The 13,545-nt window shown below is 49.6% G+C and overlaps 7 protein-coding genes across 7 annotated transcripts; 6 read left to right on the plus strand and 1 right to left on the minus strand.

Moving 5' to 3' along the window:
- Positions 1 to 194: 194 nt before the first annotated feature.
- On the plus strand, positions 195 to 1,318 carry ASPZODRAFT_99037 (hypothetical protein; the record flags this gene model as incomplete). Its single annotated transcript, XM_022730598.1, has 4 exons — positions 195 to 252; positions 299 to 375; positions 428 to 841; positions 889 to 1,318. The coding sequence occupies 4 exons, from the start codon at positions 198 to 200 to the stop codon at positions 1,123 to 1,125; spliced, it is 783 nt and encodes a 260-aa protein (XP_022579701.1). The 3' UTR covers positions 1,126 to 1,318.
- Positions 1,319 to 1,700: 382 nt separating this feature from the next.
- Positions 1,701 to 2,874, plus strand: ASPZODRAFT_133825 (hypothetical protein). The gene has a single exon (XM_022723368.1). It carries the CDS (start codon positions 1,737 to 1,739, stop codon positions 2,787 to 2,789), a length of 1,053 nt encoding a protein of 350 aa, XP_022579702.1. The 5' UTR covers positions 1,701 to 1,736; the 3' UTR covers positions 2,790 to 2,874.
- Positions 2,875 to 3,196: 322 nt separating this feature from the next.
- On the plus strand, positions 3,197 to 4,867 carry ASPZODRAFT_99043 (hypothetical protein). The gene is made up of 4 exons (XM_022730599.1): positions 3,197 to 3,293; positions 3,359 to 3,467; positions 3,517 to 3,632; positions 3,686 to 4,867. Exons 1-4 carry the CDS (start codon positions 3,221 to 3,223, stop codon positions 4,765 to 4,767), a joined length of 1,380 nt encoding a protein of 459 aa, XP_022579703.1. The 5' UTR covers positions 3,197 to 3,220; the 3' UTR covers positions 4,768 to 4,867.
- Positions 4,868 to 5,655: 788 nt separating this feature from the next.
- ASPZODRAFT_133827 (hypothetical protein) lies at positions 5,656 to 6,974 on the plus strand. The gene has a single exon (XM_022723369.1). It carries the CDS (start codon positions 5,669 to 5,671, stop codon positions 6,875 to 6,877), a length of 1,209 nt encoding a protein of 402 aa, XP_022579704.1. The 5' UTR covers positions 5,656 to 5,668; the 3' UTR covers positions 6,878 to 6,974.
- Positions 6,975 to 7,565: 591 nt separating this feature from the next.
- ASPZODRAFT_143842 (hypothetical protein) lies at positions 7,566 to 9,110 on the plus strand (the record flags this gene model as incomplete). The annotated part of the gene is made up of 1 exon (XM_022724950.1): positions 7,566 to 9,110. One exon carries the CDS (start codon positions 7,566 to 7,568, stop codon positions 9,108 to 9,110), a length of 1,545 nt encoding a protein of 514 aa, XP_022579705.1.
- An 87-nt stretch (positions 9,111 to 9,197) lies between these two features.
- ASPZODRAFT_17412 (hypothetical protein) lies at positions 9,198 to 10,656 on the minus strand (the record flags this gene model as incomplete). The annotated part of the gene is made up of 3 exons (XM_022727022.1): positions 9,198 to 9,812; positions 9,870 to 10,365; positions 10,451 to 10,656. 3 exons carry the CDS (start codon positions 10,654 to 10,656, stop codon positions 9,198 to 9,200), a joined length of 1,317 nt encoding a protein of 438 aa, XP_022579706.1.
- A 145-nt stretch (positions 10,657 to 10,801) lies between these two features.
- On the plus strand, positions 10,802 to 13,333 carry ASPZODRAFT_547599 (hypothetical protein). The gene is made up of 6 exons (XM_022728488.1): positions 10,802 to 10,980; positions 11,046 to 11,213; positions 11,278 to 11,439; positions 11,491 to 12,287; positions 12,348 to 12,673; positions 12,730 to 13,333. Exons 1-6 carry the CDS (start codon positions 10,925 to 10,927, stop codon positions 13,135 to 13,137), a joined length of 1,917 nt encoding a protein of 638 aa, XP_022579707.1. The 5' UTR covers positions 10,802 to 10,924; the 3' UTR covers positions 13,138 to 13,333.
- Positions 13,334 to 13,545: the final 212 nt, after the last annotated feature.

Consider the following 13,545-nt stretch of genomic DNA (forward strand, 5'->3'; position numbering starts at 1 on the left):
CTGAAGCTTAAAGATTAAATTAAATAAATCAACTAATATCACCTTATCAATTAGTCCTAATGATATATTATGCTAAATAATGTAAAATTATTTTTTCATTGTATACTTGGTGAGTCAAATTATGAGTCACTACGCCTTGATAAATAGTTAGACCACCAGCATGAAATTTGCACAACACATATACTCTGTACATCACCATGGCTACTCAACAGCCTGACATCCACTTCATCAGCGCTTATACCCGCTATTCCAGTATGTGTCTGCTATGTGCTCACAACCCTCTGTTAACACATGACAGGCTGGGGGAGCCGAGTCGAGGCTGTTCTGGAGTACTTCCAGATCCCACACACACGCCAATTCGTGCAACTTGCAGAGGTAAACCACCAGAACCCCCGACTTTGGATATCCGGATAGACTCAGTATATAGGCGAAAAGGGTTTCCCCGAGCGGATTCGTGCCCCTCGTGCTCTGCCGCTCCCTGAATGATACTCCCATCTGCGACTCACTTGCCATTTGCGAATTCCTCGCCGAATCAAACCCCTCGCTGCCTCTCTGGCCTCGAGATCGCCAGCTCAGAGCTCTTGCGCGCACTGCCGCAGCCCGGATGCATTCAGGCTTCACAACCATTCGAAACACCTTCTGCACCAACTTCCTCGGTCGGTACACGGGTGACATCCCCATCAGCGATGCCGCGCGAAGCGAGATCGAAGAGATTCTGAATCTCTGGGACGCCGCCCGGAAAGGTACCAAAGAGCGCCTGGAGGCCCTGGGCGAGGCCGACGAAGGGTTTCTCTTTGGAAGTTTCAGCATTGCCGATGCATTCTTCTGGCCGGTTCTTTGGGTATGACTTGATCTTACCATATTGATATACTTCATACTGATTTGCAGCGATTCCGGAGCTACGGCTTTCCCATGGAAACGGCCAGTGCGGATGTGCTTGCGTGGATGGCGAAGATGTGGAGCGATTCGGCGTTCCAGAGACTGGCGCAGGGCTATTACGAGCAGGCCAAGGATCCGGAGTCTCGAATCGCCCATTACGATGACATCTTCCAGGGCCGTGGCGATATCCAGTACGGCCAATTTCCTGAGGATTGGACCTTTGCCGGCAAGAGTTCTGGGAAATAAACATATCTTTCTATCAGCATCTCCTACCTTCTATGACAAACTATGTGAGTCCAATGAATAAATACAATACTATTGCTATTCTCTTCCTAAGTTTGGCATTGTTATCAAGGATGTTCCTATATCTGAATATGAGCAGCGAAACATAGTGTACAGCTATAGAGTATTTTTAACATATGATATTATACAACCTCAGACTATGACATTAATATAGAGGGCCACTAGACCGCTGAGCCACTAAAAATGTCCAGACATTAATTAGGGCCTTATATGGTCATATATTCCTGTGGCAATACTTATGGATGGTTAGTGCGGCTCTGATGTTTACTTATGGCCAGTCTAGTATTATACTACCAGAGGAGATTTGAATATTTCAAAAATCATGCATGTCTTTTGGTTATGTCTCACTTTAAACCAATAAGATTTATGATTATGCTTGATGTAACATCAGAAACCGGTATCCTTGACCTAATCTAGTTAGATATTTATCTATAGATAGACCGGAGTCCGCCGGACGTATTTTGTACAGGAACATACTTAAGTATACTAGAACACTACTCTCATCCTCATAATTTGCCATAGTATCAAACAAGGCTTCGTTCTAGAGCTCCATCATGAAAGCCCTTACATTCAATACCCCCGGCGATGCAGCAATCCGCGAGATTCCGCTCCCCCCTCTTCGTCCAGAGTACATGCTCATCAAAATCTCAACTATAGCGCTGAACCCGACAGACTGGAAACATATCAACCATGCAAAAGGCGCAGACCCTTTCAGTATTGTCGGATGCGACTATGCAGGAACTGTTGTGTCTCTCGGGCCTGGCGTAGCAAAGTCGTTTTCCGTCGGCGAGAAAGTGTACGGATGCGCACATGGGTCGAACCAGAGCGAAGCCACCGATGGTGTTTTTGCCGAATACGCTCTTGTCAAAGGGGACGTGAGCATGAGGGTTCCGTTCTCCTTGTCGATCGGTCTAGAGGACTTGTGTACCATTCCTCTCGGGGCGATCACGGTCGGACAGGGCCTGTTCCAACCGGGTCACAATAAATCGATTGGGCTTGCCTGGCCTGAAGACGGGCTAGGAAAAGGCGAATACGTCTTCATTTCGGGTGGGAGTACTGCGACAGGGACTCTGGGAATCCAGTTGGCCAAAATGGCAGGCTACACAGTGCTCACAACCTGTTCTCCCCAGAATGAAGAGCTGGTGAGGTCGCGCGGCGCAGACCATATCTTTGATTACAATGACGAAGACTGTGGAAAGAAGATCCGCGAGTTCACACAGAATACGTTGCGCTATGCGTGGGACGTCGCGTACTCGCCCGAGTTATGCGATGCCGCGCTGAGTTCGGATTCGTCAATTGTACATTTTGGCACGGTGCACCCGGATGATCCTCCGCGAGAAGGGTTTGCCTCCTTCTCCTCCACAAGCATGTATACCATGTTTGGCGAGAAATTCGACAAGTACGGCCACCACTACCCTGCATCGGAGGAAGACTTTGAATTCGCCAAGCGGTGGACGACCTTTATTGAGCGAATCGTGGCAGAGGGGAAGTTGATTCCTCACCCCAAGAGAGTAGAAAATGGAGGCCTGGATGGGATCTTGGATGGACTGGCTATGCTCAAGGAGGAGAAAATCAGGGGGGAAAAGGTAGTTTACAGGATTGAGTAGATAGGGGTGACATATATCATATACCCTCTTTCAATGCCTCAATAGCAAAATATTCACACTATATTTATTTTATCGCCAACTGCCAGATCTATAATCTGAGATCTATAATATTTTAGGTTTAGTGTTCCTGGCCCCAGACCTTCGGAGACCTCCATATGAATGCCGTTCCATGGTTCACACTCCCAAGGTTCCAATCATATCAAGGTACCTTGCAAGAGTTGCCCAGTCAGGTTAGGTAGGGCTAGGAGCGGCATAAGCTTACAGTGCTATTGGCCCGGGAGTCCACTATCACACCATGGCGGCTGAGGTGGCTGATCTTATCATTTCGTCCATTATCACGCCATCGCAGGGTTTCAGATATAAGAATTGAGCTGAGTACTTGTATGAGACTACATAGCTATTTATAAGCTTCTTGGTTGATAGTTTCCACCATGGCAGACAAGAAAGAACCCGGGATTACAGAGAGTGGGAGCAGCGACACCTTGGCTGCATTGATTGAAGAGGGTATTTTCCATTACTCCCGTGTGATAGTCGTCATGAGCACCAGAATACCAACTGAGGATATATAGACCACCAGCATGAAATTCAGCTGCGGACCATGTCGTGGCAAAAGGCCGCGTGGCTCTTGGCTGGTGAACAAGTGTGTCTGGCCATCATGGCGCAGTCCTGGTCTTTCTCGTATGTCGATCTATCTCAAACTGCTGCAAGGGATAGTACTGATTGTTAGGGTTCTTGGATGGGTCCCTGGGATCCTGACGTCGGTCATTTCCGGCATTCTGTTCTGGATCACTTCGATCACCATGCATCAGTATATCATGAAGCATCCACACATCACAAATATCTGTATGTTCCCACTGTACAATGCTAGTTATTGGCGATGTGTACTGATATCATAGGCGACTTTGGATACTATGTCTTCGGAGGGACTCGTGTCGCCTATGAATTCAGCGGATTCATGCTCCTGGCCAACAACATCATGCTGATCGGCTTCCACATCCTGACCGGCTGCAAGATCTTGAACACGCTCTCCGATCATTCGCAGTGCAGCGTCGTCTTCTCGGTGATTGTAACCATTCTGGGGATTTTGTTGTCCGCACCACGTACCCTCCGCCAGGTCTCGTCCATGTCGATTTTCTCTTCCGCGTGTATGGGCATCTCGATTCTGCTCTTCCTCGTCTTTGCTGGGATTGAATCCGCCCCTCTTTACGGATATGACGGCGACTATCCCACCGCAGGCCTCGTGCACACATATGCGTTTCCCCTGCCAGGAACAACATGGGTGGACTGCATGAACGCTGTGCTGAACATCACCTTCCTCTGGGTCCCGCAGATCCTGTTCCCCACGTTCATTTCCGAGATGGAACGACCCCAGGATTTCCCAAAATCTCTGGCGGTGTTGACGGCTCTATCCAGCATCCTCTTCATCATCCCGCCTGCGATCGGATTCCGCTATCTGGGACAGTACTCCACGGCACCTGCGTTCGGCAGTCTCGGCGTGGAAACGTACAAAAAGGCCTCCTTTGCGTTTGTGATTGTGCCGACATTGATCATCGGGGTCATCTATGCCAACGTCACGGCGAAGTTTGTCTATTCCCGCATCCTCGGCACCTCACGACACACACACAGCCACACAGTCACCGGGTGGAGCGTGTGGGCTGTCCTCCTCGTCTTCATCTGGGGGCTCGGCTTCATTTTCGCAGAGGTTATTCCCAGCATGGGCGACTTTCTGTCGCTGCTGAGTGCTGCGTTTGACTCCTTCTTCGGCTTTATCTTCTTTGCGGCCGCGTATTGGCAGCTCTACCGGGGACGGCTCTTTACTGGGGTCTGGAGAAGCATCATGACGCTTATCCATCTGTTGGTACTTGCCTGCGGTCTCTTTCTGCTGGGTCCGGGGCTGTATGCAGCTGTCAAAGCGATTATTGCGGATTATTCGGGCAGTGTCACTCCAGCGTTTACCTGTGCCGATAATTCACTATAGCATAGCACCTGCTTTCTCTAGTGATAGGTTCTAGAGTAAACACTATATATAACCTCTATTACTTTATAACCTAATGACCTATAATCATATTTAATAGTGCTTAACAGAAAGTAGTAGAACATGCTATCTATTAAATAAATAAAATATCTAATATAGCTTAATGAGTGCCTGAATTTATAATGTCCATAATAAATACTTATTATATATTATCTAGTCCTCAGGATAATTAGAACAATGTCATTTTTCATCATCTAGAATAATTAATATAGGATCTAAGCTTAGCTCCCTAGTACACCCTACTATTATAAATACTAATCAATGTTCTGACTGAAGCAAAGTGGGTGGACAATCAAGATATGTAATTCTCTAAAGTGATTATAATAGCATATTATCTACTGACATTGGTCTACTCTTAGAGAACACCTTCAAGCAGACGCTGCTAGACCATACTAGGTCAATTCTTTGCAAGCCGCCCCCACGTAACCGTCACCCGCATAGGAGACCCCGACGGGCCAACGTCTATACAGAGATCTTAAAGCCTCAATAAGGACAAGACTCGGCGTCTCCGACCGTCAGGCTAGCATTCTAGTCTAATTCCCCATCACTAGTGGTTAATCTGATTAGTATTCGGGGGTGGAATTGAGCCGATCTGGTTCAAGCATGATGTCATCCACGCTATTAGTCACTATAATGAGATTTTATTGGCCAATTTGGCAATATGCGCCTACTGTTTTACAAAGGGCTGAGCCGAGGCTGTCATTCCTGCCCCCAAATACGAGTACCCCTGCGTGGGAGAAGTAATCATCCCAAGAGTCAATAGTGGTCTGATTGTTGTATACCTAGGTATATAATAAGATGTCCAGCCGCAGGACTTGGATCAAGCATACTATTCCAGCACATCATGTTTCAACTCCTTCCAGACGAGTCCTATCACTTTGAGCTGCTCCGCACTCTCTCTGCGGCACGCTACAATGGCGCCGATGTAGGCGAAATCCTCGAGGCTGCCGACAAACTGGAAATCGGCAACCTGGAGAGCTGGTACACTGCGTTTTATGATCTTGCCCAGCGGGTCGAATCCCAAGCCCAAGCCATCGACTCTGCTCGTCACCGTATCTCAGCCCGCGATGCCTGGTTCCGAGTGGCCACCTACTACCGCACCTCTGAATTCTACCTACACGGCAACCAGTCGGATCCCCGCCTCAATGAGGTCTGGGATAAACAGGCCGCCGCCTTTGACAGGGCGCTGCAACTCATGGATCAACCGGGTCAGAGGGTGACGATCAAGACAGACCATGGCTTTGACGTTCTGGGCATTTTCTGCCCGGGAGCAGGGGACCCGACGACCCCGAAGCCGACCATTATCGCAGGAACCGGCTATGACGGGAGCATGGAGGAAGTTATACACCATGTCGGGTTTGGAGCCATTGAGCGTGGGTTCAACGTCATCACATACGAAGGCCCAGGACAGCCCACCGTGCTCCGACAGCAGAACAAAGGATTCATCCCTGACTGGGAGAAAGTGGTGACGCCCATCGTGGACTATCTGGTGCAGCGGGAGGAGGTAGATGCCTCCCGCATCGCGCTGATCGGAGAGAGTATGGGCGGGTATCTTGCTGTCCGCGCAGGAGCCATGGAGCACAGATTAGCAGGCGTCATGGCGATCGATGGTGTGTGGGATGTGTACGCTGCGTTTACGAACATCCTGCCGCCGCAGCTCAGGGAGTTTCTCGACAACGGCGAGCGAGACAAGATGGATCAGGTTGTTCGCCACATGCTCGATCAGAACTCGCTGCCGATGAAGATCCGCTGGGGTATTGAACAGGGTCTGTGGAGTTTCAGGACACACTCGGCGTACGACTGGTTCCAGATGGTGAAGCCGATGGCATTGGCCGGCGTCATTGAGAATGTCAAATGTCCCGTCTGGGTGGGCGAGGCTGCCAATGATATTTTCTTTGCAGAACAACCCAAGAAGGTGGCAGATGCCCTCGGTGATAAGGCCACCTTTGTTGTTCTCACGGATGCCGATGCTGCTGGCAATCATTGCCACGTTGGCGCTCAGTCATTTCTAAACCAGTTGATCTTTGACTGGTTCGAGGACGTGACACAGTGATGCCAGTCCTGGAATCAGATGTCATCAGTATGAGACTGATGTATAGATTAGCGTTCTTTCATCTTCAGCAATTATACAAGTCATTGTTCTAAGGACCTTAGCTAACACATAAAACCCTAAACCCTATAGGAGTAGAGGCCTATCCTATCCACTTATTAAAGTATTAACAGTAACCACTTTAACTTAAATAACACAATATAGGTGGGTAGATTACTTATATTGAATATTAAACTTGAGTGATACAAAGTAATCCGTCTACTAATTCTTACCAACTAGAATATACCTTAATATATAGAGGATTTGATGTTTATTATTATCATGCAAGGGTATTCCTATGCTTAGCCATTGTAGATGTGAACACTGCTGTCCTAGCATTGAAGCCATCTATAAGATAGTCGGTGAGCTTTAGAGCCTGACCGCCACTTCAGCTCCTGCATAGTACTTTGAGTAGAATCTCATCTTCATAGTTATTTTAATGTAGGCGGACATAGCCAAGTTATTTCATATATCTTCCTCCTGCTTATCAGATCATCAAGTTGATATCACTATTGAGTGCAATAGTTCTGCATCAGCCAAGTCGAACCAGTCTCAACAAGGATAGTAGTCAGGTGATCTCGACTACCAATTCAACTGGAAGCCTCCTTTTCCTCTCCTCAATCATTCTTGTCTCTATACACCTTTCCACTTGATGATGCTAACCCTTCCCAACGAACTTCTCCTGGCTATCTCTACTCATGTTGAGAGGCTCCCCGATGGCCTGCAAATGCTCTGTGGTCTTTCATTAGTCCATCCACAATTACATGCCTTGTTGAAGCCACGTCTTGACAGGGGACAGTCCCTTGCGCGTGCTATCCAATCTGACGACCTGGAGAGCATCCAGCAATGTCTTTCCAGGCAAAGCCTCTTTGATCACCACCTCTGGCTGGCTGTGCAGTATGCATCGGTGGAAACGGTCCATCTCCTGTTACAACACGGGGTTGACATCAACTACACGTACAGCGACGAGAGCATATCGGTCCTTCACGAGGCCGTTGCCCGGGGAAACATCGAGATCGTCGAAGCGCTTCTCAACACCAGCCCATTGCTCGACGTGAACGTCTGGACACAAGACGAATACTACGCCGAATCGGCGTATTCACTCGCCAACCGATGCAACCATGAAGACATCTCCCAGCTCCTGATTGACCACGACGCCCGCGCTTTGCCTGTCCCTCGTGGATGGAAGGACCGGCCGATGAAGGACGCGATTGAATCCCGCAATTCAGCACAGCTGGAATCATTAATTGCTCGCTTTTTCATCCGGCGAGATGCCTTTAGTTTGGCGATTCGAAAATATCACCTGCAGCGCGATATCGAGGCCGCGTGCACTGCTAACTGGGTCCAGGGTGTTGAGCTCTTCCTTCTGTCTTACAGCGAGATAGATATTCGTCCGCTCTTCTGCCGATCCCTTCGGCGCGGGCATTCGGCCATGGCTGAATCCTTCCTCAACCAGGGTGTGTTATCCAGTCTATCAGACGAACAAGCCGGGAATGCGATCAACTGGTGTACACGGAATGGATTGGTCAATCCCCTCCGCCATCTGTTTATGAAAGAGGAATGGAAACCAAGCAAAATAGAGGGTTATTTTTCTCTTCTCTCATGGGCTGCACAGGGGGGCCATATTGCCGTCATCGACCTGCTGCACGAAATGCAGCCAGAATGCAAAACACCCGATGCACTATACGAGCTTTTCTTCCTGGCGGTCTTGCACCATCACTCCATGGCTGCCGTCGAGCTTCTATCACGCGGTGCTCCCTTTGAACCGCCAACTGAGAAGTCCTCGCTGTTAACTAGTGGGAAGACCGTTTTCCATCGGGCTATTTGCAAGAACGATGTCTCACTCGCGAATGCTCTGCTCTTACACGGTGCTAACGTCGAAACCCGGATCAGCAGTAGCCCCATCAAACGGAAAAAAGCACCTACTGCTATACAGTATTGTCTTGCAAAAGAACAGTACGAGATGGCAGAGGTCTTGCTCGAACATGGCGCCGTTCTCGTGCTGGACAGACGGAGATACAGGATCAATATGAAAACAGTCGTTTCAGCGGGGTGTGTGCGGCTGGTAGAGAGGATCCTGGAGGCATATAAAGACAGAACGGAGGAGATCTTTGATCCGGCCTCTTTCCAGATCGCCGTTGAGAGGGGGGATATTAGAATGGTGGAGGTTCTGACCAGATCCGGGTGGAAAAGATGAATACAGACCATTAACTGATTTCTTGCAGTCTTTTTATAATATTATATTCAACTTAGCTGTGAAAGCGTCATGTCTGATTAAGCTATTTCAAAGCTTGATCTGTAGAAGATTTTGATACCTCTTCACGAATCCCTTGACTGCTTCTACAAACGTGTCCAGCTCGCTCTTCTCGGTGTCTAATATGATACTCATCATGCCTCGCTCCGTGATCCAAAAGCCTTTACTCAAAGACCAGTACCAGAACAGCTTCTTGAGGCCACTTACGCTGTGTGCTTCCAGGTCGGCTGCACATGCTGGTGCTTGGCCATTGCTCATGAAATGGATATTCATGACGGCTCCGATACCTGTCACGACCAACTTGGTGCCCCTGGCAACGTCCTGCAGGCTTTCGCGGAAGGAATCGCCCAGAGCATTCAACTCCGTAGCCCTTTCAGCCGTATAGATTTCCGACAGGCCCACGTACCCGCAGCTCATGGCTAAGCTGTTGTTGTTGAATGTTCCCGAGTGGGCAAGACTGGTGGCCAGTCGAGGGTCGTAGGCTGATAGAAGCGATCGGCGGCCACCAAAAGCGCCGAATGCGAGTCCCCCGCCGAGATACTTGCCTAGTGTCGTGAGATCGGGTTTGAGGGCATACTTTCCCTGCAGTCCTGTTGGATGGAGGCGGGAAGTCATGACCTCGTCTAGAATGAATATGACCCCCCGCTGTCGAACAAGTAGGGTTAGAGAGGGATATAGTAATGGTTAGGGTAGGTTTCATACACTGGCCGCGGCGTCTTGGACGGTCTTGAGGAACTCCAGGCTCGCAGGAATGCACCCGCCAGCTCCTTGCATTGCTTCAACGATGACTGCGGCCACTTCAGGAGTGTCTTGGATCAGGTTCTTTGCGTTTTCCACGTTGTTGTATTCACCCAGTACCCAGTCCCCAGGATCGACGTTGTTCTCTCCAACCCCATGGGCAAACCCTAGAACACCGCCATGATACCCGCCGTCGAAGGCGATGACCTTTCTCTTGCCAGTGACTCTGCGCGCGACACTGAGGGCGTACAGGTTTGCCTCGGTGCCCGAGTTGCAGAAGCGGATGTGTTCGATGCTGGGAAAACGACCGCAGATCAGTCTGGCAAACCTCATCTCTTCCGTCGTTGTGGCCCCAAGACTAATGCCGGTGGTGTCGTAGGCGGACAGCAGGGCTTGTCGCAGCCTGGGATGGGAATGGCCGTACAGCCCGGCTGTGAGCTCGCCCACGAGGTCAAGATATCTCAATGTTTATCAGTGGTAGACTTGGAGGAAAGACTATACCGCAGATGGCTCAAATGGGGTGAAAATCAAGGAGAAGCACTCACTCGTTTCCATCACAGTCCCATAATCGATTTCCTTTTCCCTTCTTCATGAAGACTGGGAATGGTGCGGTGAAAAGGACTGAGCGAGTGTTCCCGCCAGGCATCACCTCGAGCGCCTCTTCATACCGCGTCTGGGACTCTGGAAATGTGGAAATATAGGAATCTTTTGCTTGTCTAAGGGCCTCATCTATAGAAAAAGCATCACCCATGATTGTTTCTCCCCCTGCTTGCGGGATAAGAGTCTCTTTATAGATAGTCATGATGTGATGTTTAAACACACTGAATCAATATAAATTCTTACTCACTCTATTTTATATATTAATATTTCTAGTGAATTAATCACTAGATCATGGTGCATTACTAAGTGGTAATCTTAACGTCAGAGCTTATCACACTCATACGGCTCTTCCGAACCCCTCATCCTTTAGATCGGCCTTTTGACGGCAATTCCGTTTCTGAGCTTCTCACCTCCCCAACATGAGCAGCCACCGACGGAGGAGCGCGCGAACTGCGTTGGCTTGCAATTTCTGCAGGTACTTCCATATATATGGATAGTAATACACCGTCATTAGTATCGTTTCGGCTGATGAGCATCAAGGCAACGCAAAGCTCGCTGTTCAGGCTCCTGGCCGTCATGTACCGCCTGTCAACGCCGGGACAGGGCCTGTGTCTATCCTGGGCAGCCACTGTCCAGACTCTCACTGCACACGCCCATTCCCGAGAACAATGGCCAACTGGCAAACTCCCCGTCGCCTCCAACTGCAGAGTCCGTGACTGCCATCCAAAGTCATTATGTGTGTCTGTATGTGTCTGACACTGGCTTCATTTAGATTACCCAGCGATGATCTTCGCCGGAGCGCCATTGCTTACTTTCGTGAACACTACGCTTCAACCTTGCTGTGTTTTATCCCGCTGCCAAAGCTCGTCCCCGGGGCAACGGGCGATGACCTGCCCCTGCCGCTTCTTCTGAGTATCCTTGCTTTAGTATCGAGGTTGGTGGTGAGATATATTTTCTCTTGCTTCTCTATGTTCTAACGATCTAGATGCATCTCGCCAGCAAATATCAGCGAGCGCTATGCTTCACTCGCCCGGCAGGAACTTGACAAGACATACGATGTGCCATCGCTGACGACCGTCCAAAGTTGTCTTGTCTTGTGCATCTACGAGATCGGTGATGGCGCCGAGCATAAGGCGTGGCTGCGTCTGGGACACGCCGTCCGTCTGGCTCAGTTACTACAGCTGCATCGCCTGGACTCCAACCCCAGCCAGCTGAATTGGGGCAATCACCCTCCCACGGAGTCTGCCTCCCTGGCGGAATCCATGCGCCGCACGTTCTGGTGCTGTTTCTGCCTGGAGAATCTGCTGGCTAATGGTCGCGACCGAGTCGCGACCTTGTCGCCGGAGGATATCACCACCCAGCTGCCGGGCCCAGACGAGGCCTTCATCTTCGAACGGGCGGTGGTGACGTGTACCCTGAGCTGCGCGTATGCCTGTGTCCGGCATCCTCACACCCCGGTGGGAATCCTCGGGCATACCATCCGTGTTGTCCATCTTCTTCGTCAAGTCCTCGCCTGGCATGGGCGTGGCGGCCGGCATTTGGACGCACGATCTCCCTGGCTTCCTAACATGCCCTTCTCGGCCTTGGGGGCTTCCCTGGAACAATGGAGGTCCTCCATCCCCGCCCATCTGGACTTTGATCTGGCAAAGCTTCCTGCCATCATCGCCTCGGGCCAGGACAAGCTCTGGGCATTTATGTTTATGGTGTACTTTGAGGCCAGATTATATCTCTACCGAGAGTATCTCCCCTTCATCGCCAATGATGACTATGACCCGGCAGACGGTAAGAATATCCCTGCGAATGTCTGCATTTCACAGTTCTTACACAACTCCTCCATGGTAGGTCCCTGTGACGGCCCGGTCTTCGAGCCGACAGACGTGCCCGCCCCAGTCAAGTTCTGGCACACAGCAACCGACATGATGGTGGAGAGTGCCAATGCCATCTCCGACCTCTTTGAAGCCATGACCAGCCGGCAGCTCTCGGCTGCCGCGTATCCCTTTCACGGACTGGGCCTACTCGCCGCCGCAAGCGTTCACATCATGCAGGCCACCTTTCAGTGGGCAAGCATGCAGCGACACTTCGCCCACAAGTCAAGTCTAGACTATCTCAAACAAGACCTGGGTGCTGTCAACCATCTCGGACAGCACTGGAGCCTGGCCATCCACTGGGTAAGAGCATCAATACAGTATAAATATAGAAACTAATTCTATCTGATGGAGGGTAGATTCGCCAAATCTCCATCTACTACAAGCTCAACAGTATGGCCAAGGAACGCCGGTTCAGACGCGATTCGCCTGCAGTCGATCTACATCGCGTCACAGATGGCATCATGAACTACGTCCGCGAAATCAGCCAGCAGGATCGTGAGACTCGACAAGTCCATCTCGGGAGACAGTTCGACTTTGACGAGTGGGTGTCTGTCCTAGAGAGGTCTGTAGACCAAACTCTTGTGTCAGAGACTCAGCCCGAGCTGAGCACCCCAGAGACTCACTCTTTTGCTGTGTCTGATCTTCTCGAAAGCGAGAATGCACATGGAGAGCTGTTGCCCTGGCCCAATCACCTCAATGAGCTGGCTTCAGCAGTCACTCAGGTTGACTGGATGTCTGATAACTGGGATACTTGGAATAACTAGAATGTCTAGGGGTGTTGGTTATCTTTTATCAATACGTAAATGGCATTTACCAGAAGATATAGTTAGGGTTAGGGTTTAGGTTTTTTTACCTACTGTAAGGACTGTTACAATAGATATAACATTAACCTATTGAATAAAGAAATAGGGAAAGTCACAATTAGGGTTAGATAGAATAAAATAAGCTAGATATAAATATAACCCTGATATTAAGGCCATTATGCCTATCATCAACGGCAATTCCGTCTGCCCATTGATAACAACTCTTTATCAACAATGCACTGTGATAAGATCGGCCAGAAGAGAGCTGAGAAGAAATATTTAACTACACATGGTCATCTCCTTGTATGGAACATAAGGTACACTACCTTTCCATAGGAAACTACTAACCAGCCTCCTTGCTTCCACTTG

This window comes from Penicilliopsis zonata, assembly GCF_001890105.1.
Source record: "Penicilliopsis zonata CBS 506.65 unplaced genomic scaffold ASPZOscaffold_11, whole genome shotgun sequence".
NCBI lineage: Eukaryota > Fungi > Ascomycota > Eurotiomycetes > Eurotiales > Aspergillaceae > Penicilliopsis > Penicilliopsis zonata.

Coding starts and splice junctions, on each gene's coding strand:
- ASPZODRAFT_547599 (XM_022728488.1), top strand. CDS start 10,925: ATGAGCAGCCACCGACGGAGGAGCGCGCGAACTGCGTTGGCTTGCAAT. Junction 10,981..11,045: donor TTGGCTTGCAATTTCTGCAG/GTACTTCCATAT, acceptor ATGAGCATCAAG/GCAACGCAAAGCTCGCTGTT. Junction 12,288..12,347: donor TGACTATGACCCGGCAGACG/GTAAGAATATCC, acceptor CCTCCATGGTAG/GTCCCTGTGACGGCCCGGTC.
- ASPZODRAFT_133827 (XM_022723369.1), top strand. CDS start 5,669: ATGTTTCAACTCCTTCCAGACGAGTCCTATCACTTTGAGCTGCTCCGC.
- ASPZODRAFT_99043 (XM_022730599.1), top strand. CDS start 3,221: ATGGCAGACAAGAAAGAACCCGGGATTACAGAGAGTGGGAGCAGCGAC. Junction 3,468..3,516: donor GCGCAGTCCTGGTCTTTCTC/GTATGTCGATCT, acceptor ACTGATTGTTAG/GGTTCTTGGATGGGTCCCTG. Junction 3,633..3,685: donor TCCACACATCACAAATATCT/GTATGTTCCCAC, acceptor CTGATATCATAG/GCGACTTTGGATACTATGTC.
- ASPZODRAFT_133825 (XM_022723368.1), top strand. CDS start 1,737: ATGAAAGCCCTTACATTCAATACCCCCGGCGATGCAGCAATCCGCGAG.